The sequence below is a fragment of the Zootoca vivipara genome, chromosome 16 (genome assembly GCF_965207765.1).
Source record: "Zootoca vivipara chromosome 16, rZooViv2.hap1.1, whole genome shotgun sequence".
NCBI classification, from domain to species: domain Eukaryota; kingdom Metazoa; phylum Chordata; class Lepidosauria; order Squamata; family Lacertidae; genus Zootoca; species Zootoca vivipara.
In genome coordinates this window covers 12,991,744-13,018,500 of record NC_142599.1, presented here as the reverse complement: position 1 = coordinate 13,018,500, position 26,757 = coordinate 12,991,744, and the positions used below count along the sequence as shown (strand labels likewise).

The 26,757-nt window shown below is 43.6% G+C and overlaps 1 protein-coding gene across 3 annotated transcripts in view; it reads left to right on the top strand.

Annotated features, from left to right (window-relative positions):
- Window positions 1-26,757, top strand: part of LOC118075694 (septin-2) — a 66,145-nt gene that overhangs the window by 22,210 nt on the left and 17,178 nt on the right. For all 3 annotated transcript variants that reach the window (XM_035097841.3, XM_088660036.1, XM_088660037.1), the window contains exons 6-11: window positions 2,540-2,674; window positions 3,946-4,063; window positions 8,354-8,455; window positions 8,861-9,006; window positions 11,354-11,437; window positions 13,854-13,911. In XM_035097841.3, coding sequence (XP_034953732.1) covers window positions 2,540-2,674; window positions 3,946-4,063; window positions 8,354-8,455; window positions 8,861-9,006; window positions 11,354-11,437; window positions 13,854-13,911 — 643 coding nt within the window. The remainder of the gene's footprint in view (window positions 1-2,539; window positions 2,675-3,945; window positions 4,064-8,353; window positions 8,456-8,860; window positions 9,007-11,353; window positions 11,438-13,853; window positions 13,912-26,757) is intronic.

Here is a 26,757-nt window from a genome sequence, read left to right as displayed (position 1 = left end):
AACACTTTGCTTTGGGGGTGGGTGCTTGGATGTGACTTCTGTGGGAGGCAGAACAGGATTTGCTAATTTAACAGTTTTTAGTCATCAGGGACCTGAAGACAAATAACCTCAGTTTGTAGGTGAGTGCAGTATTGCTTGTAGTAGAACTTTCGAAAGAACTATTTTATTTACACAGAAACTCCAAAATAGGAAAAATTCCTTTCAGTTTCAGATCTGAAGAAGTGTGCATGCACACGAAAGCTCATACCTATGACAAACTTAGTTGGTCTCTAAGGTGCTACTGGAAGGAATTTTTTATTTATTTTTTGTTTCGACTACGTCAGACCAACATGGCTGCCTACCTGTAACAAGCCCAAAATAGGAGATTTCCATTTATTTACATCATTTGAATACCTCCAATAACTGATACGTTCTGGGCAGTGAACAGTGCTTTCTAAAATAGTGTAAATATATGCAGTTAATCACAATAAAAGTAGATATAACACCACCAGCCAGTCATATAAAACAGTACAGTGGTGCCTCGCTTAACGAATGCCCTGCTTAATGAAATTTCCGCTTAACAAAAGGATTTTTCGAGCAGAGGTTGCCTCGCTAGACGAATTCATTTTATGAAAAATTCGTCTAGCGAATCGCGGTTTCCCATAGGAATGCATTGAAATTCAATTAATGCGTTCCTATGGGCAAAAAAAATTCAATGCATTCCTATGGGATTCGCTAGACGAATTTTTCATTATAAGAAAAGACCCGTGGAACGAATTAAATTCGTCTAGCGAGGCACCACTGTATTAAAAAGCACCAGATGTTCTTAAGAATTTGAAACACCTTGGAATATTAATAAAGTCTTCCATCTGGTGCCAAAGAGGCCATCATGTACCAGGTAAGACTCTCTGGGAAGGGCATTCTGCAACTGGGATGCCACCACTGAAAAGGTCCTCTCTGTTCATTACCTAAGAACCATATCCACCCTCTACCCTGATCCACAACCCATCACCTGCATTTTAAATCCTAACTCCTCCTTTCCCAGGATTTTGCCCTTCAGGAGTCCCACCCCCTTACTTCAACAGTCTTATGCTTCAAGCAATTCTTGGCACCCATTCAGAGAGCCAGTGTGGTGTAGTGGTTAGAGTGTTGGGCTATGACCTAGAGACCCAGGGTTCAGATCCCCACTCAGCTGGGAAGTTCACTGGGTGACCTTGGGCCATTCACTGCCTCTCAGCCTCACCTACCCCAGAGGGTTGTATTGGGGATTAAATGAGGGGGAGAATCATGTATACCACCTTGAGTTTCTTGAAGAAATAGGTGGGATAAAAAGGCAAGCAACACACACACACGTACACACGTACTTGCAATATATTGTGAACACTGCCCTTCTCAGCTTTCAGCTTGGTTATGTTTGGGGCATAAAAACTTCAGGTGGAAAACCCCGAGGTTCGGAACCAACATTGGGGTGGGTTTGAGAATGGGCAGGGAGAGAAACTTCAGGTATGAAGCTTCATGAGGTTTGCAACCCTAATAATTCTAGTCCTAAAGGAAAACATGAGAAAGGAGAGAAGGGAAAGGGCTGCAAAAGAGGTGACTCAGAATTAGTCAGCTGTTTGAAAGTGTTCCTATTTTGGGTGGCTGGCTTCCTTTTTTCACTTGTGCTTAATTCTGCTGGCATTTGACTGTCGCGTGTCCAAGTCATGCTGCGCATTGCACTGTAAACATGCTTTATGTTGGTCCGTAACGTGGCAGCCCCACCAAGATCAGTCTGCCTTGAGTCAGCCCCCACATGCTTACCTCATTACAGTACTTTAAACCAGTCTAGGGGGTGGCACTGGCTGTCAGCCACCTCCCCTCCCTCTTTAGTGTCCGTATTGCCTTTGTAGAATTCAACAAAGAGGGAAATAGGAACAAAGGCAGAACTAGGCCCCATCGGCACAATACATATAAAGCATCACCATACCATTTTAAACAGTCATGGCTTCCCCCCAAAATCATGGGAACTGTAATTTAAAGGGGCTGAGACTTGTTAGCAGACCCCCTATTCCCCACACAGAGCAACAGTTTCCAGGGTTTCCTGGGAAGGAGGAGCCATTTGTTAAAGCACTCTGGGAAGGGAATAGCAGGGAGGAGAAGGGGGACAAAACTAGGATGAATCAGTTCCACATCCCATTGGCTTGGGCTTTCTGCTTCCTGTCCCCCACCCGCCACTCCCAGTGGGCACCAGTCACCACTAGCGGTTGTGAGGAAAAAATGGGAGGCACAGAGTGTGAGGAAGCATGCTCTGAATGCTTTGAAGCAGGCATCCCCAAACTGCGGCCCTCCAGATGTTTTGGCCTACAACTCCCATGATCCCTAGCTAACAGGACCAGTGGTTGGGGAAGATGGGAATTGTAGTCCAAAACATCTGGAGGGCCAAAGTTTGGGGATGCCTGCTTTGAAGGTTAGGGGCTCTAGAGAAGAAGCAGTAAGAAGTAGAAGCTAAATATTTCACAAGCGCCTGGATGCAAACCTGTCTCATCGCAAGTTCTTCCTTTTCCCTTTTCTCTCACTGCAGTTTCAAGACCATCATCCACTACATTGACAATCAGTTTGAAAGGTACCTTCATGACGAGAGCGGCCTCAACAGGCGCCATATTGTAGACAACAGAGTTCATTGCTGCTTTTACTTCATATCCCCCTTTGGACATGGGTAAGAAAATATTTGCATTCGAGGCTAGGGTGAACTTTTTGCACCCTTAAGCAGGCGCTGGGGAAATTCCTGCAAAGAGATTTAACCACCTTACGAGCAGAGCAAGCTTCTTGGTTGTTAGTTGGCCAACTCAATTAAAATCATCTTTGGGATTAATGACCTCCATTTCAGAGAGGATTTGCTGTTAAAACTCGTCGGGGGCACAAATTAAAAACGGATGACCATCTAGAAACTTAAAAGTTGTAATAACTCTGTCTTTTCATATGTATATATAGAAAGTTTAATTAAGCATGCCAACCACCCACATTTGAAGTAAGTAGTTTTACCTTTCACCTGGGTCTTGGAAGTTCTGTTTGTTGCCAGCAAAAGTAGAACTTTCTTTAACTTACAAGAGTTACAGGTGTACTTCAGCTTAAACTCTAAAAATGGTGTACACCCTCCTGCCCCCAACTGAAATTACAATATTGAAAATATTGAACATTCTAAAACAATGATGGGGGGAACCTGTGGCCCTCCAAAAGTTGCTAAACACCAACTCCCATCAGTCCCAGCCAGCTAGCTAGACAGTCGTACCTTGATTCTCGAACAGAATGAGTTCTGGGAGTCCGTTCAACTTCCGGAACTGTTTGAAAGCCAAGACACGGCTTCCGGTTGGCTGCAGGAGCCTCCTGCAGCCAATCAGAAGCTGCACCGGATGTTCAGCTTCCGAAAATCGTTCAAAAACCAGAACATTCACTTCTGCTTTCCGATTGTTCGGGAGCCGAAATGTATGAGTTCCAAGGCGTTTGGCAACCAAGGTACAACTGTATTGATGTGATGGCAGATGAGTGTTAGAGACCAAGATCTAAATTTGGGGGGATTGCAGTTCAATGGGAGAAATGTTCGTTTTAAAAATTACTCAATGATATCGAAAACATTAACTTAAGAAGCTGCTGACTATATAAGGAGGTCAGGGGCGATGGAAGTTGTGGTCCAGCAACGTTTGGCGATCCTCTCCAGAAAGTGGTTATCAAAACAATATCAGCAGCAGGACTAACCACAAGAGCAGAGGACTAATTCTGTTTGTGGAATTAAAGAGGGAGATAAATGAACCACACACGAAAGGGTGTTCTGGAGCTCCAGGGATGCATTTGCAAAGGCCCGGCTGCTTGTTGGGATCTTTTTGATTTTGGATACATAACAGATGATCCATAAGATGCTGCCAAGGATATCTTCACTCAGGATTCCATTAATAATTATTGAGATTCCCTCCCCCAATAATTGATACACAGGCTGAAGCCCTTGGATGTAGAATTCATGAAGGCACTTCATGGGAAAGTCAACATTGTCCCTGTGATTGCCAAGGCAGACACTTTGACACTGAAGGAGAGAGAGAGACTGAAAAGAAGGGTATGTATAAGCTTTTAAAACAAAATGCCACATCCCGTTTCCAATGAGTTTGTATCTGCTATATGCCTTAGAAAGTTGTGTATCTGTTTGCTATGCACTTGGACACCTCTTAATACCCCATAACCAAATTATGGTTCCTGGTATCACTTTTATATATATATAGATTACGAATGGACACTGTTTTGAATCAAGATAGTGGAATGAAAACTGCACTGATTTTTTTTGTTTCATGCAATTCCTGAGCAATGCCAAGTACAAGGCTGTTTGCATTATATTAAGAATGTCTGCAGTCCACCTTTATTCCATAATGAATTTCATTCATGCTGCCCATCAATTAAATTTACAGGGTGGCTGGCATAAGGAGGGAGGCAGCTGACAAACACCTGTTCTAAAGGAGGTGGGGGGGAGTATACTTTCTCTGTTTTTTCAGATGACTCAATTCGGTTATAATGGGCATCATTTTATACATTCTCTGGTACAGAAGGGGGTGTGCCTCTTCTAACATGGCACTTGAAACCCGCATCTTTTGTGTTTTGTATTTAAGAAAAAATATACAGTATTTGTTAAATCTGTTCTCCGGCTAATCAGACAGCACATTTTAGTCTGTCAAATGGGCAGGATTGAGCGTTATTTTTAATCGCTCTTGATTTTTCAAAAAGGTATTGAATAAATCGGGGCGAGGAGGAAGGAATGAACACAACCCAAGCAGGCTGTTTGTTTTCCTTATCATGAGCTTTTACAGACCACTCTTCGATTAAATTCCCTTGCATTAAAAGTAAGAAAAGGACTGTTGGTCTTCACAATCATGGGGGGTGGGAATCAAACTCATTTTATGCAAGTTATTTAATTCAAAAAGTATCATTTTGATTGATGGAACTGCCTGTTCCTTATTAGTTAATTAAGCAGTTAGTTGCAAAAAGTATAATGTGCTAGAGCTCTTTCCAGGCTGCTGTCTGATAATGCAAGCGTGCTGAAACTATTCCTCTCAGTCTAGATCAGGGGTGGCCACCTCCCAAGAGACTCTGATCTACTCACAGAGTTAAAAACTGGGAGTGATCTACCCCCTTTTGGGGGGTTCAGGTCAAAGCTGTTGAGTTTTTTTAAGGAAGGGAAGCCCTGTTTTGGGGGGTTTAGGTCAAACTTGTTGAGCTTCTTTTAGGAGGGAGGGAGGCCCATTTTTGTTTAGGGCTTCAGGTCATAGTTCAGCTTTTTTTAGGGAGGAGGAAAATTTTGGGTGAGCTTTTTTTAGGGGTGCCAGTGATCTAGCAGTGATCTACCACAGACATCCAGTGATCTACTGGTAGATCACAATCTACCTGTTGGACATGCCTGGTCTAGATTTAACAATGCACACTTGTAAACGTTCGCTATTTATTTCGCTTTAAATCAGAGATGGAGAACCTTATTCAATCAGTGTTCCTTTCTGGGCAGCCGGTGTGGGTGGGCAGGCAGGACCAGAGGCAGATGTGGGCGGAGCGATGAATGCAGATTTTACCATTGTATGGTGGGTTCTACACACACTTGCATGCGTCTCTCTCTGTCCTCCATCCAGACAAGCAAGAGGAATGATCAGTTCGAGGAAACACTTGGGGTGTGAAGCAGGGCTAGTGGAGAGTTCAAGAGCTGCATTGCCCCCCCCCCCGAGGTCCCTCACTGCTGCTTTAAATGAACACCAGCTGCAACAAAACCGTTGCCTAATAAGGAGCACTTAAAGGACAAATAAATACAAACATCTTAGCCCTTTGGTCCGCCTGGGTCAGCCATTGTTACCAGCAGCTTAACCAGGATTGAATGCTTTTAATGTTGATCCAGAACTTTGAAAGCTTAGCTACTGTATATTTTTCTAACTCAAAATACATCTCTGTATTCAAAATCTGTAATCAAGGCAGGGGATCAGGATCTGCCTCCCCTGATGGAGCTTTGAAGCCTTTGCTAGGTTTTTTTTAGATGTCTCTGCCATTTTGGCAATCAATCTAAGGTAATGTGAGGGGTTTTTTTGTTTTGTTTTGTTTTTTGTCCTGAATTGTGGAGAGTTCCACCCCCTTTTTCTTTTCTTTTTTGGAATAAGCAGAAAGCTTAGTTGTGGGACTTCTGTCAAGGAAACCCAGCTTGGTGTAATTCCTGTTTTGACACTGTGGAATTCAAACTTCGTTTTTCATTTTTAATATAAAAACACTCCTCTTTTGAGTGAGAAGAATTGGAGGGCAGTTTCACAAGCTGTGCGCTGCAAAGCCACAAGAGGAAACCTGCTCAAAAGAATGATTACATGAGAATGGGGATTGGGGTGGGTGGGAAGGGAACCTTGGATTTTGACTTCTTAACACATTTCCCCGGGGAATGCTAATCTTTAGGAACCACAGAACCTCCTGGGGCCAATAAAACCGATGTCTGAAGCAGCAAAATGTTGCTTCATTGTTGGGAACATGAAAAGCAGTTTGTTTTTCCTTGAGATTTGCTCCCCCCCCTTTCCCCTTTCCCCTTTCAGGAAAGCACTTGGCTGAACAGCTGTGATATATTATTCCAGCACCCTTGTTGGGTTTTTCCCGCCATTGTTCCTCTTTTATCACTAAGATCTCTGCCCAGAGAAATGGGCTTTCTTGTTCCGTGCCTCTGGTGAAAGGCAAGCTGCAATGCCACCCTGCTCCTCTGCATTGGGACTGGCTTTCTGTTGTGTAGCAAATGCTAGAGATGTTGTGCCTTTAAAACCAAGCTGTGTCAGGCATGCCTCCTTAAGGAAGTACCGAATACGTTTGCTTCTCCAGTGTGTTCGATTTTTTTGGTGGACTGGGCCTGGATGTTGTTGGTTATTTATCTCATTTAATGATTGACGGTACGAAAGGCCGTAGAGCAACTCCATTCCTTTCCCTTTCTGTGAAGTCTTTTTTGGGGAACTTTTTTAGTGCTTGGATTGACCACTGACCCCTTCTTAATATCCCATTCTGGCTGAATGGGCTGATTCAGAGCATCAGATGTACCATATTCGGCCCATCACCCCTGCTTCATCTCTTCACCTGTGCACTGGCATTGATGCTTCTGTCGTGGTGCATTTAAACCACAGTTTCCCATTCGAATCAGGAAACTGTGGCTTAATCTCTGATTACTAACCAGGTATATATATCTAGAATCTGATCCCAGTTAGTAGGTCAAAATTAGACCAGAGATTCTGGAAACTGTGGTTTGCACAAACCACAATAGAAACAACACCATGCTGGTATGCAGTGGGGAGCATGTGGACAGGCTACTTGTTCTCAGCTTAGTAAATAATGGCTTATTAATTCAAGGTCGTATTGTCTGAACAAGAACTACTTGCCTTTCCAAGTCAGGATTTTTTCTGGAGGTCTTGGGTTTTCTTTCCAGAAGCTCAGTTCCTTCAAAATCATGCCTTCCTTTAAAATCATGCATTCAAAATCAAAATCATGGGAGGCTTGCTGGATTTTACACTATTGAAAATTATCTTAGTCTTTTGGGTTCTGTGTGGGAGGAAACGCCAATTCATAATTTTGTTAAGCTCCAAAGTGTGTCACGATTACTTCCCCTCCCAAATAACAGCTGAATTTAGCAGTGCTAAACCAAATCATTCCCTATTGCAAAATTATTTTTTCATTATTTTATTTTATTTACCAAACACTCCCCGCTCCCCAATACAAGCTAAAGAATCAACAACTCTTAACTGTTTTTCTGTCTAGGAATAGTGTTTAAACAGTAACTTCATATTGCAATCTAGTGGCATTTGCCAGTGGAAGCAATCAATTTATTAAATCACCAGGTAGGAGTGTAAGAAAAATGGAAGAATAGGTCAATGCTTTAGGAACAAATCCCTTAATAGCTGAAATAATGCAAGCTCTGGGATTTGGGTGGCAGGCATGTAAAAATACAATTTATATTAATGATAATAATTTCATTTATGTCACACCTTTCTCTCCAAGGAGCCATGAGATAGGTTAGACCAGGCATGGCCAAACGTGGCCCTCCAGATGTTTTGGTACTACAGCTCCCATCACCCCTAACTAACAGGACTAGTGGTCAGGGATGATGGGAGTTGTAGTCCCAAAACATCTTGGGGGGGGGGCGAGTTTGGCCATGCCTGGGTTAGACTGAGAGTGAGTGACTGACTGAAGGTAACCCAGGGAGATTCATACCTGGGCGAGGATTTGAACCCTGGTCTCCCAGGTCCAAGTCTCAACACACAGCACCACTGCAGGCGCTCATAATTCATGTATGTACACCTACTGTAGAATGCAGCTAAAAATCACCACTGCGTTTTTCTTTCTTCCTTGCCTGCACCCATAGGTTTTAGATGAGATTTCTGAACATGGCATAAGGATTTACCAATTACCTGATGCAGATTCTGATGAGGACGAGGAATTCAAAGAACAGACCCGAGTTCTGAAGGTGGGTTCAACATCAACAGGTGCTAAATTAGGCATTATGCTAAATGTATTCGTCATGTAGGTGTTAGTTTTGCTATAATTATTGCATACAGGAAGGCATACTTACTTCCCATTTTTGCATTTGAAATAATACCCTTGCCAACATCTCACAGTTTCTGAGCCTGTAGCAGAAATTACCTTTTCCTCTGCAAAAAAGGTAATATATCAATGATTTTTTAATAAAAAAAACACACAACAACTACCCATGAGTTAAAAGTTTGCACTTCAACATAAATGAAAGTGGAGATTTCTGTGGAATGTTGTGCCAAAGCTTTTCAACAGTCAGGGTATTAAGTGGCAAGTTGACTCGTACCATCGACATTATTCATGGATGATCTTATAAAATGGAATTTATTGACTCATCTAGGCTAGCATTCCTTTTGCTGTGATTGGGTCCAACCAACTTATTGAAGTGAAAGGGAAAAAGATCAGAGGTCGCCTGTATCCCTGGGGAGTGGTGGAAGTCGAGAATCCGGAGCACAATGACTTCCTGAAGTTACGCACCATGCTGGTGTAAGTAGAGTCCCTTATTTAGTCTTAAACTACAGGCATCTCTAACAAAATGTGTTTGTCAGAGAGATGCCTCTTTGTGAGAACTATGCTTATGTGAGGTTTATGTGAGAACTGTGCTTCTTTCGTTATACTGAAACTGCTTTTGTCTTTTGTTTCTTGGCTAAATAATCAATAATAATATGTTATTAGGAAATAGGTGGCTTGCTTAAAATCTGGCTTGCTTTAATTGGAATGTACCATATTTGGAAGCAGAAATCCCTAAAGGAATTTAAATTTGAAATGTCAGGATGTTTCAGAATTCATCTTGACCATACTGCAGCTCTGATTGGCAAGGGGGATTCTTGGAATCTGAGTTATTTCCATATTTGCTTCTGCAAGAGATTGATTTTAGTTTTATTCTGCAATGCTTATCTGTTCTGAATCACAGCCACAAGATATGTTACATCTTCATTGTCAATGTACAGATTTCTCTCTCACACCCCTCCGTACATGTACACGCACCTCGACTAATGCATGTTATCTCCTCCAACAATGCAATTGTACCAAAAAAAGAGATTTGAAACAAGTCAAGCGGAGCATTCCTTGCAGCAAGTGCTGAGAAACTAAATATAGTAAAATTCCAGGAATATGTTAGGGTTGATAATCCAAAAAGTGCTACTTAGCTGTGTGACTCTTAATAATGTCTGAGTTATTCCTCCTAGGGTAATTCCATTAATCAGGCTTTGTAGGTTACAACAATTCTGTGGCATTTGATTCCATTATACAGTACATACATCCTTGGCTTGGTAATGTTCCAGTCAAAGATCTCCCCCTACTGGATTGTTTCCATGTCACATGTGACTTTCACCTTTGAAGCCACAGTGATAGTGAAGACTATTTCTGCAAGTAAGGTGGAGGTCAGATTCTGTATTTTATTGTGTCTGTAGGTCAAGTGAAAAGGCTGACTTGATGGAAGAGTACATTCACTTTACACGCAACTGGTCCCCCACACTCCCATCTTCATTCACACACGACACTTTCCAGGCTAGGAAGTTCCTCTTAGCACCACATTAAAGAAAACATCCCAGATAGATTTTTTTTTTCTAAAGCGGGTGCACCTGTGTGAAGCTTACCAATATGTAGCACTGCAGTAGAGAATTGTTGAGGATGTGGGTTGTAGGAACAGAATACTGACTTTTTTTACTTGAAGTTTGGAATAGGTTACAATTTAAATTAAGCTTACGGATCTTGTCATTGAAAAGACAGAAAATATAGCATTTCAGTTGGTATGGGTTAGTAAAAATGGAGAAAACCATTCATTCATTCATTCATATATTGAACTTATATACCGCCCTATACCTGCAGGGCTCAGGGCAGTTCATAGAATTAAAAATGGATTGGGGGAACATAGGAGCTGGCTTCCTTATATCGAGTCAGATCATTGGTCTACCTAGCTCAGTATTGTCTGCACTGACTGGCAGTGGCTCTCCAAGGGTTCAGACATGGTGTCTTTCCTACCTTTAAACAGTCACTGCTTCCACACAGAATCCTGGGAAAGGTCATTTTAGGATGCTGAGAGTTGTTAGGAGAGACCCCCGTTCCCCTAACAGAGTTCCTTGGGAAGAGGGATTGATTGTGAAACCACTCTGGGAATTGTAGTTCGGTGAGGGGAATAGGGGTCTCTTCTAACAAATCTCAAACACTTTACAGACTGCAATTCTCAGCATTCTTTGATGGAAGCAGTGACTCTGTGGCGGTATAATAGTACTTTAAACATACGGTATGGAGAATATGGCCCTGAAACAAGATTTTTCTTATTTTTTAAAATAGTGGCTGAGTTTCCTATTATTAGCCCCAATTTATTTATTTGTGGGCTCCTCAGTTGTTTTTGTTGAGTTGTGTGTTGCCCGTTTATAACTTTATTCTGTTTTTATTACATATATACCGGTAAATTTCCTTGCATGTGGATTTCAGGTACAGTCGTACCTTGGAAGTAGAACGGAATCCGTTCGACTTCCAAAACGTTCGAAAACCAAAGTGCAGCGTCTGATTGGGTGCAGGAAGCCAATCGGAAGCCACAGAAGCCTTGTCGGACGTTCAGCTTCCAAAAGAACATACAAAAACCGGAACACTCACTTCCGGGTATTGATTGTTCCGGAGCCGATTTGTTTGGGAGCCAAGGCGTTTGAGATCCAAGGTACAACTGTACTTTGGCCAAGAAGTGGCATGAAAAAAGCATGGGCATGAATCATGTCTGTAAAGGCCGTCATGCTGTTTTTTATCCAGTTAAGAGATGAACCTAATTTAATGAAAATTTGACTAGGGAGCTCCTGGCAAAGGAAGTTAAAAGCTGCGTTTCTCGTTTCAGGACCCACATGCAGGATCTTCAAGAAGTGACTCAAGATTTGCACTACGAAAACTTCCGGTCAGAGAGGCTAAAGCGCACCGGCAAGTGAGTCTCCTTTTTGAGTTGTGCTTTCTCCCTTATGACTTCGCCCAGCCTTGCTCTTAAAAGTAGCTTCAGAAACAACCCCCTCCCCAACTCCTGTATCTGCTGATCTCATTCTCGTAACCTCTCCCTTCCTTTTCCTAGCCTGAAAACACACATGGAAACCAAGGGGAAGGGGCTCCTGTTTTAAATTGCTTCCTCTGTGTTAATTAACGGGAAGAAACCACTGATCCAGCTAGGATGGGGTGTGTGTGTGTGTGTGTGTGTGTGTGTGTGTGTGTATTTTTGTGTGTACCAGCTAAGGGCTTTGTGAAATATCACATCTCTCTCCCCCACCCAGTATTCATTCAGTAATTTGGTGTAATCTTTGGGTTGTATCCAAACTTGTCTTGTTTCTGCAAGCACTGCCACTTGCTCAATGAAAAATCCACTCCCATGTGTCCCCCAGATCTGTCCTGATCCTCTGGAGGTGTCTTTAGGTATGTACAAATGGGTCAACCTTGTCGGATGCAACCCTTTATTCTTATGTTGCCCATTTGACTTGGGACGTTTAGATAGATATGGGGAATATGCATACAAACATTGAAATCTGCCTTATACTATGTCAGGCTGTTTGTTCATCTAGCCTTGTTATGCCTGTTCTGTCCGGCAGCAGCTCTCCAGACTCTTGGCCAAAATCTTCTCCCAGTGCTGCTCCCTGAGATCCATAATCTAGGATTGTAGATTATGTATGATTGTAGATTACAGTGTACACACTGTAAGCTCTGTGGTACAGTACATGCTTTTCATACAGAGAGTCCCAGGCTCAGCCACTGGAATCTCCAGTTAAAATGGCCTGGGTAGCAGGATATGGGAAAGCCCGAGTCCTTAGAGAACTGTTGCCATTGTAGACGATAGGTGACAATTAATCTGACCCGGTGTAAGACCCGTAGATCTCACAGCAATTCCTATACGTCTTGCACATATCTCATATATTTTAAAACAGCATGCACAGATGGTCACAGTGGACCGCGTTCAGAGTCCCCATTTGCAGACTGCAGTGGAAAGGCAAAGGGCTGTTTTCACACATGTTCATCTCTTGATGATGTCAAGTTGAGACCTGTGTGCCTGAATGAACCGTCCCCAAATTGAACACCATATGGACAGAACTTTTAAATACCCTCTCAAACGCAGTGTGTTCAATGCTGTTATAACTCACTAATTCAGCTGTGGCATGTTGAGTGCTGAGGAATTAGTCAAGTGGTGTTCATGCCTATGTGAACCAACCCCTGTGAGGCTTTGATCTTCAACCTTCAGAAATGTAGTGCCAACAATTCCTGATCAAGAATGTCCCAGCTTTCTTCTCTCTGTGTTAATTTTATATAACCAGGCACATTATCTTGGCTAAAAAAAAGTCTTGATTCCTTTTCCTGATGCCACTTTAAACTCACTTCAGTCCCTCTATGTGAATATTGTGCCCTTGACCATTCTGTTTTTAGTGTGTGAATCTTTTCTGTTCGTGTTGCGCCTTTCCTGACAAAAAACCTTGTTTCTCTTTGATATCGCTCGGCGCGAGAGTGCAGAAATATTTCTAGTTAAGGAAATGACTCTGTGTGTCTGGGCTGGTTCTTTGTTTTATAACTTGGTGCCATAGGGTGTGGGTAGGGGGGTATGCAGAGGAAATGGCTCCACTGAAGTGTAGGACAGATTTAGGGTGTAAAAATCCAGGAAGTTCTTTATACAAAACAAGAGTGAAGAATGAGAAGGTGACAGCTGCAAAGCTGCCTGGGCTTGAGAAAATTGCAGAAAGGCAATTCCTCTTTTGCATTTTTGGAGAAGGGTTACAATATGGAAACTCAGGTCAAATCATTGTCTGAATTCTAATTGGTTACATCTGCAGCAGCCAGTAAATGAATAAAACAGTTGTCCTGAAGCAAAAAGCATATTTCTTTGCTTTTAGATCAGATGACTCCCAACTTGCATCAGCCTCAACCATCATCTGGGATGATGAAAGTTATAGTTTAACAACACCCCTGTTTTTAGATAATGCGAGGCTTAATCCCAGAAGAGACGTTCCCACCGTAAAGGAGGAAATGCCTCTTCTAAGAAAAAAAAGAAAAGAAGGTTTTTGACACCTGCATATTTGCAAGAACTTGCATTGAAAATACGTATTATTATTTTTTTATCTAAAATAAAAAAATTCCTTCAGTAGCACCTTAAAGACCAACTAAGTTTTTATTTTGGTATGAGCTTTCGTGTGCATGCACACTTTATTTTTTTATCTGTCCGAGTAAAGGAGCTAGGTTCCCTCCCCCCAGCTGAACAAATTATTTTTAAGAGAACCAATTTGTCTAGTTGGTTGCATAATGTTTCAGCTGGAGATCTGAACCCTTGTCTCTTAGTACTTGTGGTGCTAATGTGTGCTTCTTGTACCTGACAGGCCTGTTGAAGAAGAAGTTGTGGACAAAGACAGGATCCTTCAGCAGAAGGAGGCTGAGGTAAGCTTGCGAGCAAAACTAAGTTAACATCTCATTAGCAGCGAGGCGCTTGGCTGAGTTAAAGACATTCTGAATGAGCGCTAACAAAAATAAAAATAAATCCATTTGAGTACAATCGTTATTTCTGGCGTCAGAAGAGCCCTGTTGGATCAGACCAAAGGCCCGTCTTGGTCTAGCATCCTGTTCTCATAGTGGCCAACCAGATCCCTCTGGGAAGCCCAGAAACAGAACTTGAGCGCCATAGTCCTCTTTCAACTGGTATTCAGAGGCACATTCTTTACTTAAAAACATTTATATACGCTTTGAATAACTCTTAAAGAGGCGTACAGTCTAAAAAAAAAGAAAGTGTATATCACAAAAACCAAAGCACAACCTGAAACCAGTAAAACAGCATTATATAAAAAGACACACACAAGCACATGCAAATGAATGAATTTGTCTCCTGTCCTTTTAAAGCCATCCAAGTTGGTGGCCATCGGCACACCTTGTGGAAGTGAATCCCACGTGGCGCTGTGGTTAAACCACTGAGCCTAGGGCTTGCTGATCAGAAGGTCAGCGGTTCGAATCCCTGTGACGGGGTGAGCGCCCGTTGCTTGGTCCCAGCTCCTGCCAACCTAGCAGTTCGAAAGCACGTCAAAATGCAAGTAGATAAATAGGAACCGCTACAGCGGGAAGGTAAACGGCGTTTCCGTGTGCTGCTCTGGTTTGCCAGAAGCGGCTTTGTCATGCTGGCCACATGACCTGGAAGCTGCACGCCGGGTCCCTCAGCCAGTAAAGCGAGATGAGCGTGCAACCCCAGAGTCGGTCACGATGGACCTAATGGTCAGGGGTCCCTTTACCTTTACCTTTTATGCGCTCTATGAAGCCGTTCTTCCTGTTGCCTGTTCTGAAATGCCCTCTCTTCTGCTTTATTGGATCATCCCCTAATTTTAGTATTGTGAGTGAGGGCCTATCTGCCTTCTTCACACCACTCCACACCTGTGTCACGTCCGCCTCCCTGCACCTTATTCAGCTTTTTTTCTAATATGAAAAGCTGCAAATGTTGCACCTCTTTTTTTCATAAGGGAGCTGCAGCCTCTCAATCATTTTGGTTGTCCTTTGTGGCACCTTTTCCAGCTCTATGATGTACTTTCCGTGGTGCAGCCACCAGAACTGTGCACGGTATCCCATATCCTTGCCCGCTCCAAAAGTGTGTCCCATTGTGTATTATTCCACTTCTGTTTGATAGCTAAGCATCTGGCGCCCACTGCTGGCTGCTTCTGCTTGTCACAGCCACCTATCTGTTTACTTCAAATAAGTAAATCCTTTCACATCGAATGCTAGCATGTCAGCAGAGAAAAAGCCTTGCAGTCCAGATTAATTTTTGGCATGCTGGTTTCCCCCCTGTAGGAATCTTTCCCTTTCTCCCCAACTCTGACCCCCAAGGTGCGGGAACATTTTGTCAAGGTGAAGTGGTTAAGCCTAGATTCAGGTGTGAAAACGAGGCCTAAGACAAGTTTGTTAATAGCTATTTTGGGGTGAAGTTGGCCTCCAGTTAATCAATGGGGAAGCCTTTGTTTTATCTATAGTTGATTAGGATTTTCACATTGTTACAATAAAATATTGCAGTCCCTTATTACCTGTCCCCCTCCCAGTTCCTCTACCTCCCTCAGCCCTTGTGTGTGTGTGTGTCCCCCTCCCTTTTTAATTACAGCTTCTTTTCATTTTGGTTGTTCTTTGTTTGGCGTGTCAGGCTTGCATGATCAGATAAGGGTTAATGCCGTTTTGGGGTCTCAGGTTAACAACCATTATTACATTGGAGACATTTCCCTTCCTGCATTGTCCCTACCACTGCTTCTAGTTGTGTAGGTATTAGTTCCTGAACTGCACTCCAAATTTCTTGGAAGCTTAGCTTCTTGCGCAGTTTATGGAGCAGGATTTTATCAAGGGCCGCTAATGGCAGGAGGTCTTGTTGGAGGAAGCCTTTGTAAACTGTAAAGCTTTTATTTTCTTTTGAGCCTGCTAGCTTCCCCTGAACGATGTAATGTTTGTTAAAAACATTTAATCCCACCATTTCTCAGTTGCTCGGGGTGATCCAGATGGTTCTTCCTTCCCTCCCCCTCTGTCTGCACAGCAGCCCTGTGGGGTAGATTAGGCCAAGATTGGCCCAAGGTGACCTAGTAAACTTCACGGCCGGCAGAGGCGCTGAACCTGAGTATCTTTGGTTCCAGTCCAACACTAACCATTGCACCACTTCGGCTGTCCACATATTTTTTTGGGGGGGGGGGTCAGGGCTACTTCTGAAATGTGGAGGAGGCGAGAATCTTTCTTCCTGGGTGGACTTCTCAAAGAGTCTTTGCCAAGAGTTTGACTTCTGAGTGGAGTCTGAGTCTTTAACTTGGCTGAATGTAGCAGCTGTTAGCTTAACCTACCATGCAAGATGCCGTGATAATATTGATGTTGACTCTCCTCTTTCCTGCTGAGTTTCCCTGTTCCAGGGTATTTGGCAACTGTCAGCAAAACAACAGAGAAGCAAACCACCCGTCCTTTTCACCTCTTGAACTCTTGCGAATGTATTTCCAAGCATATAAATATAAAATGTACAATGAAATAGGATGAGCGTATTAAGAATGCACATTTAATGTGCAAATGCAGAAATCGAGGACGCTTGGTGAGATGGACGGCTCCCTTACCCTCTTTTCTACAGCTACCCACTAGTGCAGACAGCGAGCAGATTCCCCACATGGATGGGGAATCTGTGGCCCTCCTAATGTTGCTGGACTGCCATCTCTTCATTAACTCCATAGTGCTGGTCTAGCAAGATCTGGAGGGTTACAGGTCCCCCATTCTTGTGTTAATAGGCCCAACACCCACTTTCCTGAAAGTCTCATTATGAAAACTTAAAACTGAAAGCAAGCAGACTTCTAGACCTTGTGGTTGGAATGTCATGTATAATTGCGTGCGGACAAATCGGGGCTAGGGAACTGGATCCGGGCAGCACTCTGGATCTGTATTGCTCACACCTCCCACAGAACTAATTTGATAGGTAAGCAGGTCTGCTTGCCTGTCAATTGTGACATAAGGTGACCCATTTTTGCATAGTGTCGTGCACTATGCAAGAAGTGAAGTATCAAAGCCTGCAAAGAGCCTTGTGGTACCTTTAAAGGACTAGCAAATTTATTATGGCAAAAGCTTTTGGAAGCTGAAGAACCTAATGTCTGGATCAGGTCCAGCATCCTGAACACCCAGTGGCCAACCAGATGCCTAAGGGAAGCCCACAAGCAGGACCCAAGCTTGACAGCACTCTCCCCACTTGTGATTCCCAGCAACTGCATATTTAGAGGCTATTTGCTTCTGACAGAGGAGGTAGTACATAGCTATAATGGCTAGTAGCTCTTGATAGCCTTCTCCATTGGATTTGTCTAATTCCCTATTTGGTGAATTTGCCTGGTTGGTGGCCAACACTACTACTTTTCCTAACCTTGGTTGCAAACACTGGATTGAAGCAGACCAAGTCTTATTGCACAAGTCCACTTCATGAACAGTTGTCCTAAACTGCCAGGTAGGCACTCATCTGGGTAACCAGAAATAACAATGAAAGTAGTGAAGTTGGCTCCCAAATCTTGGAATGTTAGGAAGCTGTTAACCGTAGTTTCCAATCTGCGTGTAATGGGAAACCATGGTCAGCCACTGCTTCGTGGTATGTTTGCTGCTCAAGCAGAGTGACAACAATGGAGTGGCATATGGATCCATGCTACTCATGTATATCCTGCCTTATTAAGCCAGGATTCCATTACAGGAATGAGGCCAGTGCATTTAAATGTTTCTTTTTAGAAGGGATTAAGTGACCTTCTCTGTCCCTTAGTTTTGAATTTATATACAAATATACATTGAAGGCCTTTGGCTGTATTTGAAGGGTGAGCCCCTTGTGAGATAGGCCTGCCCTAAACAGCTGCCCTTTTAAAGTTGCGGAGGATTGGACGGATATTGCAAGAAAACAAATGTGTGTTGAACTTCTGCTGTCTGTCATTTCTGTTAAGAACTGAAGAGGCTTTGCTTAGTCTTGTGCAGATAAGGTGGCACGAAATCTCTTTATCTCCAAAGCAGTCTGCTGAGGAGTGGAGCTGGGGGAGGACTGGGGGGTTAGGGGGCAAACCAGAGGAAATGGGTTTACATTCTTTGGCCTTTGCTGAGAACACAAACATCAATTTCCCTTTCTGTTTTTACATTCTGAGGAGTAATGATGCTTGAAGTTCTATTTACAGATTTGCAAGGTTTACATAACCCGGGGGGGGGGGGTGAATTCTTGGGCAGGGGGCAGGTCCACCATTATCAAGACATCACTTCTGCTAAATAATCATTATGGATTTTATCAAAGGACACTGTCTTTGGCTGGTTGGAGCCATTAATCTCTTGCCTGCTTTCTTCGACCGTGTTGCAAGATCATTTCGGACATGTGTAGATTTATTTTTTGCCCTCCCACCGGCAGCTGGCTTTTGTTTTCTGAACTGCCTTTTTTATGCCTTTTCTCCAGATACAAAACTAGTTGTGTCTGCAAAGAAGGATATTCATAGAGAGACTTGGTAGTGTGACTACCCTTCTGCGGATCTCAAGGTGCCATCAAGCACATTTCTGCTATCCTCCTTTGGTCACTTTAAGAAGGATATTTGAGCTTCAAATAGAAATACGACAAGCTGTGTCTTTTGCATTTCATGGCCTGTTTACAATCTTATTCTGTATATACATACTGAGCTACTTTGCATGACACAGTAAGCCAAATCATGGTTTAGCAAGTGCACACAAGTGTGTGGGCTCCGGGAGAGGAGTTCCCCTCTGGACCTTCTTACTGCTAGGTTTAGCTAAGCCAAAGATTGGCTTTATCCAAGCCAGTTCTCAGAGTTAAGATGGCTCCTCAGTGGCCACCAGTGGTGGTGGGACTGGCAGGGTGACCAACAGTCGAAGGAACCAGAGCAAGAATAGGTGTAGCTAGAGTCAATGACAAGCAGAGCCAACTCATTCTCGTTTTGTTGTCATCTACCTCAATGCTGAGTTCTATAAGGGCTGAGACTGAGGAGGAGGAAGCAGGTGTTGGCATACTGAGGGAAGACTCATGTTAGTTAGTGGTGCAGTGCCCCAGTCACCCTATGGACTAGCCTCCACTGCTAACCATGAGATGTCACCAATGTTTGTTTTTGATTCATGCCTCCATCAGTGTGGATGCCAGTCCACCGAATCTTCTGTTACTGTAGACTTGTTAGTCTTCACTGTGCCATAGGATGCTATATCTACTATCCTTGTGTCTTACAAACAATTAGCCTCCTTGTGTGTTACAAACAATTAGTCTACTTTTTCCGCAATGAAAAAATAATAGGGTTGTTTGTTTATGTCTGATTGAACATTAATCGTGTTGAAAAATGCTTGTGTGTGTTGGCCATTCCCATGGCTTCTCTAAGGTGCCACTTTGCCGCTGTTCGGATCTGCACCTTTTCCACATCAGTGCTTCTCTCCCCATGCCTTTAGGCCCAGTACGGCAGTGCTTCAAATAGTCTCTTCATCCACATTACCAGAGACAGAGCAACTCTTCTAGGTGAAGTTCTACCAACATTTTTTTGGTGTGTGTTTGTGTGTGCCCACCATGGCACCACACATGTTGGCATGCTCACCTGTTAGATCAGGCACCCCTGAACTGCGGCCCTCCAGATGTTTTGGCCTACAACTCCCATGATCCCTAGCTAACAGGGCCAGTGGTCGGGGAAGATGGGAATTGTAGTCCAAAACATCTGGAGGGCCGAAGTTTGGGGATGCCTGTGTTAGATCATACACTTGTTAGGTAAGCTTTCCCCAAGCTGGTGCCTTCCAGGTGTTTGCATTCCAGCTCCCTTCAGCAGCAGCTGGTAAGGCCAGTGGTCAGGGGTGATGATAGAAATTGTAGTCCAATAACATCTGGAGAAGGTTGAACTAGGACAGAGGTGTAGCCAGCATGGTGTTCTCTGGATGTTCTTGGGTAATTTGTACCAACCCTCCTCAGCATGTCAGATGGCCAGTGATTGAGTTGTGGTATAAAAACATCTGGATGGCCCATGAACTAGAACAGAAAGTCTCAAAGGCCACTCACTACTAGAAGGTATCATCCTATAGCACTCTGATCTGAAGACTGACCTTATGTCTCTTGCCCAACATTATACACCTGGATTGAATCATTTTCTCTCTTTGTTGTGTGCTGCATTAGCTTCTTAAAGTGGTCTTCGTTTTGGAAACTAACCGACATTCTAAACCAACGCAGAGCAGCTCGCAAAGAAACAGTGCTTAGTTAGCAGTAAACATAGTCTGTAATTTAACACGCATGGCTGTACTGTGTGCACGTCAATTTCTATTTTCCCTCTTCGGCCTCACTATATATCCTATTTCTAGAAATGTTGCTTTTTTGATATTGCAGATTATTAAACCAAAACAAACACAAGCCTGCACTGTTTTAAGGAAGCCACAAGGGGGAGTAATGTGGTACAGACTTGGCCGCTGCTAACTCCCCAAGGGCTGATAAATAAGTAGATAATGTAGGAATTTGGGAAGCCAGAAGATAATATTTAACATGAAGCAGTAAGCAGAGCAGGGGCAAAAATATAAAAGTTCAATGTGAAGTGAAATTATTCACCCTTGGAGAAATTAGCACTGATAGAAGATGAATAACAGAGGAGTTAACTGTGTTAGTCTGTTACAACAAGATCTCCAAGGTGCATTTATGACGCTGCTGGTTTTAACAAGTTTAGGGGGCTTGCTTTTTGAAATGCAGTTGATTATTACATTTGCAGTTGCACAAAGCATTCATGCCACAGTTGATCTGCAATGAAACTCTCTTCTCTTGTTTGCATCAATGAGAGGTGTTGATTTGATTCTGCTGTTTAGGATGTGGGGTCAAGAAGATAACCTTGCTAATTCTGAGAAATGCATGCCAATCAGAACCTGGTGATTAGAAGCTATGGGACTCCCCAGTCCTGGCAGACTGTAGCCCTTTCCATGAGTTCAAAAGATAGGGTGTGGGCATAAAGTGTGTAGGAGGAATGGACACACCTTGGTTGTTGTCCTTGCTGCACTCCAAAGTTATTTCCCAGTCTGAAGGTGTCCTCTTGGGGCAGAGGGGACAGGGATGTAGGAAGGCACCGTTTTCTGTTCTGCCTTGTAGTCATCACATGCAGCGCTGTTTCCGTTCTGCTGCAATTCATCTTCCACCAAAACCCATGTTAATATGGTGAAATTATGTAAGTGATTTATGCAATTATGTATTGTTTGTGGACTGAAGCAAACGCAACAGCAAATGCCAATTGCCTTTGCTGGGTAGATTATTACTGTTCCAGACAGGAGAAATGAGCAACCTGCTGGTAATTTCCTCTCCCGTTTCTGTTTTCATCAGAATTCGCCGACATCCATAGTAGGGGGTGAGGGTGGCGCCTGCACATCTGCTCCCGAACACACGCTGTGTTTACAAGCGTTCAAAGAATGCATAGACAAGGCTTATCATTAGCAAGATCCAGATCTGCTTAAAAGCTGCCGGCGTGGGAGGATGGACCACAGCATGTCCTCCGCCTTTGCCTTCTCATTTGCCTTGTCTTCTAGTGCAGGGGCGGCTCACCTTTTTTTTTGGCCCAAGGGCCGCATTCATCCTCAGCCAAGCCCTCCAGGGGCCACATGCCAGTGTTTGGCATGGCCCAAATTGGGTGTGAGCTCCCCATGCCCACCCCCATGCTTCTGCCTTAGCCGATCCATGTAGATTATCAGGGTGGGGAAAATTTATATCCTTGTTACGGAGCTGGGCTGAATAGACAGGTGCCACATGAGCACTGTGCTTACTTCACAAAATGAAAATATTCCTTTTTTTTAACCATAATTTTTATTGTTTCTTCATAAATAAACATAATCAAATATTCTTACATAGTCACAACTTAAATTGAAAAGTATATCCCTGATTATACCTTTTTAGGGATATCTCCTTTAATTACAACATATTTTACATTTGTTCTGCCGAACACGGCTTCCCCTTTCTCCCATCCTTGGTTTTATTAATCAAATTTTTACGACTTGCGCTCATATAAAACAGAATCTTGTTAGTGTTCTTACATCTTATCGTCTCCTATGTAATCTCCATTATTTACAGATGCAGGTATCATGAAGTCACAAAAGATACAATTGGTGTTTCGCAGTGTGTTTTAAGATATTCCGTAAATTTTCCCCATTCTTTCTCGATTTTCTGATCTTTTTGGTCCCTTACTCTTCCAGTCAGCTTAGCTAGCTCTATATATTCTACAATTTTCTCTTTCTAGTCCACTATTGATGGTACCATAGTGGATTTCCATTTCTGGGCTAGGAGCACCCTGGCTGCTGTGGTGGCTTACATAAATATTCTTACATCTTCTTTTCTTATTTCCTTCCCAATTAAGCCTAACAAACATAGTTCAGGTTTCTTTGGGAATGTGTATTTTAACATTTTTTTTAACTCATTATAAATCGCCTCCCAAAAGGGTTTAACTATTTTGCATTGCCACCACATATGAACTGAACATATGAATATTCACCACATATGAATATGAAAATATTCCTTGCTGTCGCAGCAGCAGCAGCAGCAGCAGCAGCAGCAACAACAACAACAATTTATTATTTATTCCCGCCCATCTAGCTGTGTTTCCCCAGCCACTCTGGGCGGTTCCCAACAGATTAAAAACAGAATAAAACATCAAATATTAAAAAACTTCCCTAAAGAGGGCTGCCTTCAGATGTCTTCTAAAAGTCAGATAGTTGTTTATCTCCTCGACATCTGATGGGAGGGTGTTCAACAGGGCAGGCACCACCACCGAGAAGGCCCTCTGCCTGGTTCCCTGCAACCTCACATCTTGCAGTGAGGGAACCGCCAGAAGCCCCTCGGAGCTGGTCTTCAGTGTCCAGTTCCAAGCCCTTTTGGAGGGTGGGCTTAGCCACCCTTGCTCCACAGTGGCCACCGAGTTGCCTCTGAGAAGCCCAGAGTAGGACAGTGAGTCTTTGGTGGCCTGCTGTCTTTCATACCTGATGGTGCAGGGCAAAAGCTTCTAATCTCTGCATTGGTTCTCATGTAGCAAGGGACCTTTCTGAGTTGTCTGTTCAGAGTTCTTAGATTCCCCCTGCCTTGCCCACCAGAAGGCTTATTTTAAGGTTTTCTAAATTCTTGTTCATTTTGGGGGGGCGGGGGCGGGAGGGGACGGACAATAATTTTGCATCCTTTATTGTTCAACTTGTTCTAAATACAAAGAGGGGGGATGGAACAGTTGTCCATAAATAGCAGGGACGCAGCAGCTTGTCAGACTTGAAGAATGTCTCTTTTATGATGCCCAAAGAAGTCCCATGGAAAAAAAAAGTTTCCCGCGGGAGACTTGAAAAAAAAACCCATTAAGCCTGGCTTCTGATTGTGTGTGGGTTTTTTTTTTTTTGAGCCTGTGTGCAGAGAGATTAGTGGCTAGTTAAAAATACCTAGAATACCAAAGAGTGCATTTAGCATCGTGGGAACATCTTCCTGTTATTGGCTTCTGCACGGCCCTGAAACTTCTCTTGGTCCTTCACTCTACAATCCTCTGCTGGGTTTTATTAGTTAAGAGGTGGCTATTTCTGTCTCTCTCTCAGTTTTAGTTGGCTAAACGGCTGACAGGCTCCTGGTTGTCTCCTATTTTTTCCTTTCCTTTTGTCCATAGTAGGGCCTTGCATGATCTACTGGAAGAGTCTTTGTGGCTCAGTTGTGCTGGACAACTAGTCAAAATATGCCCTCCATCAAATAAATAGCCGCTTGTACCCATGATGTATAAGACTAGAAATGTATGCAGTTTATTATAATGTTTTATAATATAAACCATGTTGTTTAGTCGTTTAGTCGTGTCCGACTCTTCGTGACCCCATGGACCATAGCATGCCAGGCACTCCTGTCTTCCACTGACTCCCGCAGTTTGGTCAAACTCATGTTCGTAGCTTCGAGAACACTGTCCAACCATCTCGTCCTCTGTCGTCCCCTTCTCCTAGTGCCCTCCATCTTTCCCAACATCAAGGTATTTTCCAAGGATTCTTCTCTTCTCATGAGGTGGCCAAAGTATTGGAGCCTCAGCTTCAGGATCTGTCCTTCCAGTGAGCACTCAGGCCTGATTTCCCTCAGAATGGATAGGTTTGATCTTCTTGCAGTCCATGGGACTCTCAAGAGTCTCCTCCAGCACCATAATTCAAAAGCATCAATTCTTCGGCGATCAGCCTTCTTTATGGTCCAGCTCTCACTTCCATACATCACTACTGGGAAAACCATAGCTTTAACTATACGGACCTTTGTAGGCAAGGTGATGTCTCTGCTTTTTAAGATCCTGTCTAGGTTTGTCATTGCTTTTCTCCCAAGAAGCAGGCGTCTTTTAATTTCGTGACTGCTGTCACCATCTGCAGTGATCAAGGAGCCCAAGAAAGTAAAATCTCTCACTGCCTCCATTTCTTCCCCTTCTATTTGCCAGGAGGTGATGGGACCAGTGGCCATGATCTTGGTTTTTTTGATGTTGAGCTTCAGACCATATTTTGCGCTCTCCTCTTTCACCCTCATTAAAAGGTTCTTTAATTCCTCCTCACTTTCTGCCATCAAGGTTGTGTCATCTGCATATCTGAGGTTGTTGATAAGATAAACCATACAGTCCCATTATTGGGGTGTTAGGGGAGGGGTGGTACCTCTGGTGGGGGTCATGCTCCTGGGTTAGTTTGTCCACCTTGCACTCAGATCTCACATGTGGCTTCTAGAAGCTGCCAGCATGTGACAGTGGCTACACCCCAGGAATGGCTTGCAACTGGCTAAACCAGGTGAGAGTAGTTGATGGGTCTCAAACCCTCAGTGAGTTAGGGGCTTCCCCTGCAAGCGAAGACCGGACCCGGCAGATTGTGGGTCCAAGGGTCAAGAAAGCGGTTTCTGCATGTGCTGTAGAGGGAAGTGAGGGGCAGATGAGGCTCATCAACCTGGGAAGGTAGCTCATCTAGGAGAAGGAAAGCTCTGATCCTACACCTTTGCTGCCTTGTGGGGGCATCTTTGGGGGGCAGAAAAGGTGAAGGATTAAACCCTACACAAATCCAGAGTGGAGTCCCTAAGACGCCTTGTACGCCTCCTCCCAGCTACTCCCGCAGCCATGCTGATGCCAAATATATTGCTTTCCTTTCCTTTGGAGCCATCAGTCCACCACCAATCACCAGCCTCTATCTCATTTGGTGGAGATGTCCTGAGCAGGGCCTTGACATGGGCTCTGAATCCTGGCTGCTCACGTGCTCTTTCCTCAGCCTGTTTTCCAAATCAGTTGAAGCAGACATCCTTTCCTATGGATGGTTGAGCTTGCTGCTTTTACTTTCCACCAGCCAGCATGAGTGTGTGTGTGTGTGTGTGTGGAGAGAGGGAAAAGGGAGCTCATTTTCTGCCCTGAATATTTATGAGAGGCTCTTTGTTTCCTCCTCGTAAAGGTAAATGTCACGAGGCTGGAGTATTTCAGTTCTTTACATGGAACGTAGGGCGAGCAGTCTTCCTTGAAACGCTCCTGCCGGCACTGCTGAGCAGATGGGTTTTAATGATACTGTCAGTTTAGAGTGTTGAAAACAATTGCTCATTCCCAAAGGGAATGTGTCCCCCCACCCCCAAGAGTGCAACCTTGTTAGGGGTCACTGAAATTAAGTCTTGTGTATAAATACATGCAGCAGTCTTATCCACCAGCCCGGTGCCTTCTCAGTGTTCTGAACTACAACTCCCACCAGCTCCTGCCAGCATGGGAGTGCGGGCAAATACCACATCCCCTGGCTTTGACGCCCTTGGCTAGGGCCAGCTCCAGGTTTGAGGAGGCTTTGGCCAAAGTGCCTTCCTCTGCTCAAGCGCCCTAGGAAAAATGTATCTGGTAGTGGTGAGTCGCAGCAATGCTAGGCGACTGAGCCTAACTGCCATTTTCATTTCCCACAATCACCCAGTATTGTGGTTTTGGAGCCTTTTAGGAAACATGAATGGCAGTTAAACCCAGCTGCCTGAAAAGGGTTGTTGTGGTTGTTGTTAAAAAAGTGTCTTAGAGAACATAGAATCATTGAATTGTAGAGTTGGAAGGGACCATGAGGGTCCTCTAGTCCAACCCCCTGCAGTGCAGGAATCTTTCGCCAAATGTGAGATTAAGAGTCTCATGTGCTACTTACTTAACTATTCATTAAAAAATTCCTTCCAGTAGCATCTTAGAGACCAACCAAGTTTGTCATTGGTATGAGCTTTCATGTGCGTGCACACTTCTTCAGATACACATGCACACGAAAGATCATACCAATGACAAACTTAGTTGGTCTCTAAGGTGCTACTGGAAGAAAATCTTTTATTTTGTTTCAACTACGGCAGACCAAGACGGCTACCTACCTGTAACTTTAACTATTCATGTTAGTTTTATGCCCTGATGAAGCTGTGGGAGCTTTCTAAGGATGTCAGGTGATGCTGATAGTCCTGATTTAATTATATATATATATATATATATATAACGGCTGACAAGTCCTGTTGATTTGATTGTACAGCGTGCCTTCTCTGTTTCCTGTTCCTATAAACGTCTCTGCCTTTTCTCCCATGAATTCCTTTCCCTACTGACTATTTGTATTTTTAATGTCTTCATATCCCTGATCTCTGATGAGTTACAGTTAAGGTAGCGTATGAAAATAATAAAACAAGGAATTACAGCTCGTTTAAGTGTTAGTAATTTTTAAGAGCCATCATGATAAAATGCAAGAAGCGGCTACAGCAGGATAAGGCAACACAACTGCTACCTCTCTGCCTTAGGGCTTCTGTAATGACATGCCTTAGGTCAGGCTGCAGCTCACCAGTTGGCT